The 3,007-nt window shown below is 33.8% G+C and overlaps 1 protein-coding gene across 5 annotated transcripts in view; it reads right to left on the minus strand.

Annotated features, from left to right (window-relative positions):
- Positions 1-29: 29 nt before the first annotated feature.
- The window catches only part of LOC106688927 (methylthioribose transporter), a gene marked incomplete at its 3' end in the record, with an annotated part of 28,451 nt that continues 25,473 nt past the window's right edge, over positions 30-3,007 (minus strand). For all 5 annotated transcript variants that reach the window (XM_067045505.1, XM_067045506.1, XM_067045508.1 and 2 more), the window contains 3 exon segments: positions 30-169; positions 246-346; positions 1,072-1,196. In XM_067045505.1, the coding sequence (XP_066901606.1) occupies positions 30-169; positions 246-346; positions 1,072-1,196 (366 nt within the window).

The following is a 3,007-nucleotide window of genomic DNA, read 5'->3' on the forward strand; positions in this document are numbered from 1 at the left end:
TTATAATTATAAATAGGAAAAATTCTTACAGCAAATGACTGCTATTGCAATATGAGCATTATAAGGATTCCTGAATTTTGGATGCACTCGGCCAAAGATGGAGAAAATCAGTCCATCTTTTGCCATTGTATATATCACACGGGATCCTTCATACAGTGCAGCCCTTCCACTAAAACATAAACAAACTTCAAAGATCATTTTTACATCTTCATGTCTTCAAATATCTTTAGTACTATAATTCTCACCTTAAATAGTGACAAATAATCAGACCGATTGGAGGTAAGTAACAAAAGTGTTTGAAACCAAGATTCCACAGAGCATTTTTCATAACAGGATCAGATACATTCTGATACACAAATTATATTAGTCATCTTACAAAAAAAATTACAAAAGTCAAATACAAAAAATACATCTATCAAATCAGGATATTATAAGCTTTTCACCCTCAAAACCGAGGGACTTGTTTCACCACCAAATTCAACATCTAGCAATATTATTAGTTTAATTAAGTGACAATAATGTCAATAAAAACAGTAATAATAATGATAATAACAACAATAACTTTTGAAGAATAATTGTAATGCATAGATTTTATACTAAAATTTAAATAAAACTTGTTTCATGCATGAAGATTATTGTGACCTGGAAACAGGGTGTTCAATCATTCAATAATTGTTTTAGACCAATCACCTGGTGGTAGATTTTAATAAAATCCACATGTCATTAGATATTTTGATACCAAATGTTCCTCATTTCATGTTGGTGCAAAGCAGTGCGCCCATGGTTAAGTTAGTTTGCCCAACTCTGCTCTTGTTGTTCTAGATCTCTACTAGATCTCACCCTGTCTTTTTCACTCTTTGTCAGATGCAGTACTACCAAAGTTCCTCCACCTAACCCAAAATAAAGATTCTGTGTACAATATTAGATACCTACTCTTAATCCTGACATCAGTTAAATACAAATTCTCTTCATTTGTTATCTACCTTTTTAAGTATTTTTGATCCCATTAAGTAAAAAAAAATACCATGTATAAAAAAGTTCAGGTTTAACTAATAACATAGATTTAATAACCTGTTCTGCAGCTCCCATTCTTGCTGAGTACAGTATTATAGAACCCATGTAAATCATGAATCCTATTTGAAATCCTTCCACCAGGCCTGTTGGGAGTGAAACAGTAGGATTGACACTTTCCGAACCTATACAATTAAGAAATTATTAATTTAATTTTTAACAAAAGAAAATCAATAATATGTAAGAGCAGAGAAAGATAATTTTTAAAGTGTTTCCTGGCTGAACTATGATATGTGGCTTAATGTTCCACAAGTGATCAGACACATTAAATGTTTAATCAACTTTAAAGGTCCTACAAAATATATGCACCCATTTGTAAATACAATCAAAACAGCACCAACTATTAATCAGCCGCTGGTCCTGTGGTTAGGGATAACAATAACTCTGAAAATATTTAAACACCATATCTGCAGAAAAAGATGAACTACAGTATATCCTAGGTTCATAATCCCTAAGTAACCACTCCAGATGGGAGAGCAAGTCTGATTATTTTGTGGAGGCAGCCTCTCCTTCTGACATGGGAAACTTGGACTGATTCACACCCTTCTCTTCCTAGTCCTAGCAACAAACCTCTAAAAAGTATTAAAGCTGTATGTCTTATTTCAAGTACAGTCATTTTCCAAGGAAAAAAAAATGTTGAACAGTCTTTATGACTTAATAATTTTATAATGAACTTCAAACACACCTTGTTCTTTTAGTTCAATTCCACATTGTATCATTACTAGAGAAACTATGTTTCCCAGGGAACATACTCAGAAAACCACTTGGAGAACTCCTAATGTCTGGGCAACTAATTTAGATTGATCATCTATTGATAAATAGATATCATAAACCATCCTACCCAAGTGTCAGATCTTGTGAAGGGACTAATATGAACACTGTATGCTAAGGTACACACCTACATAGAAAAGACATGATATTGAACAGCTGGGAAAAGTGGTGGAGATCTGTGGAAGGTTGTATCATCTGCCATAGACAGTTCAAGAACAGATTGCATTCTGAGCCATACCCTTCACCATACTGCATTGAAATTTGCTCTAAGGCTATGACTAACAAAATCAAGGCTTACAGAAAGATAATTCAATAAAAGGTCAAGTGCCTGAAAATACTAGGAGAGAAGATGGGAGGAAAAAAGATTCCACTGAAGAGAGAAAAGGAAATAGAAGCCTTTAGAAAACTGAAAGTCTTAGGCAAGCAAATTAATATTTTTCAAAAGAATCAGTGAAGGAAGAGCTAACTTCAAACCTTGAATCACACATTGTACCTAGCAGGAGATAAAATAAATCAGTTTAGGCAATGGAGAGATTCAGGAATCATTCTTGGATTAACAGGTTGTTGATGTTGAATTGTTCTCCTTAGTCACAGAACTTAGTTCTAGAAATGATCATGGCAGAGACATCATAAGAAGAACCACAGCTGTATTTTTTTTTTTCTTGTGGCTTGTAAAAGATTTATAAAACAGGTCTATGTAAGAAAAACCAAAATTAATATTTTACAGATACTAAAAGTGTTGAATTAAAGCTCAGAAGCTTGGGCTACGACCAAAGTGTAGGTAAAACAAAAACTTATAGTTGAGCAGAGGGTTCTTCAGACATGTACAAGATGGAGTGTTGGATGTTAAAGAAAGAATTGGGTACTCTTTAAATTTTTTAAAGAGACGGAGATTTTGTCAAGTTCATTAAGGCTAAACTGGGCAGACCATGTTTCTCAAATGGATGATTTTAGAACTCCAAAAACATTCATGTCAGGGTGTAGAAAGAACTAAGGAAAAATTGCTAGACAGAGTATCTGTGGACTAGAAGAGGTTTCTACAGATCTGGAATTGGAAAGGTAAACCACAATAAATAAAGACCTAGCCTACTGGTGGAGGCTTTTGTAGCCAAACAAGATCCAGGGTAATGGATTACCATGTCAGCATCGATAATGTTAAACATAC

Source organism: Halyomorpha halys, unplaced genomic scaffold (assembly GCF_000696795.3).
Source record: "Halyomorpha halys isolate HHAL.00 unplaced genomic scaffold, Hhal_1.1 Scaffold1235.1, whole genome shotgun sequence".
Taxonomy (NCBI): Eukaryota; Metazoa; Arthropoda; class Insecta; order Hemiptera; family Pentatomidae; genus Halyomorpha; species Halyomorpha halys.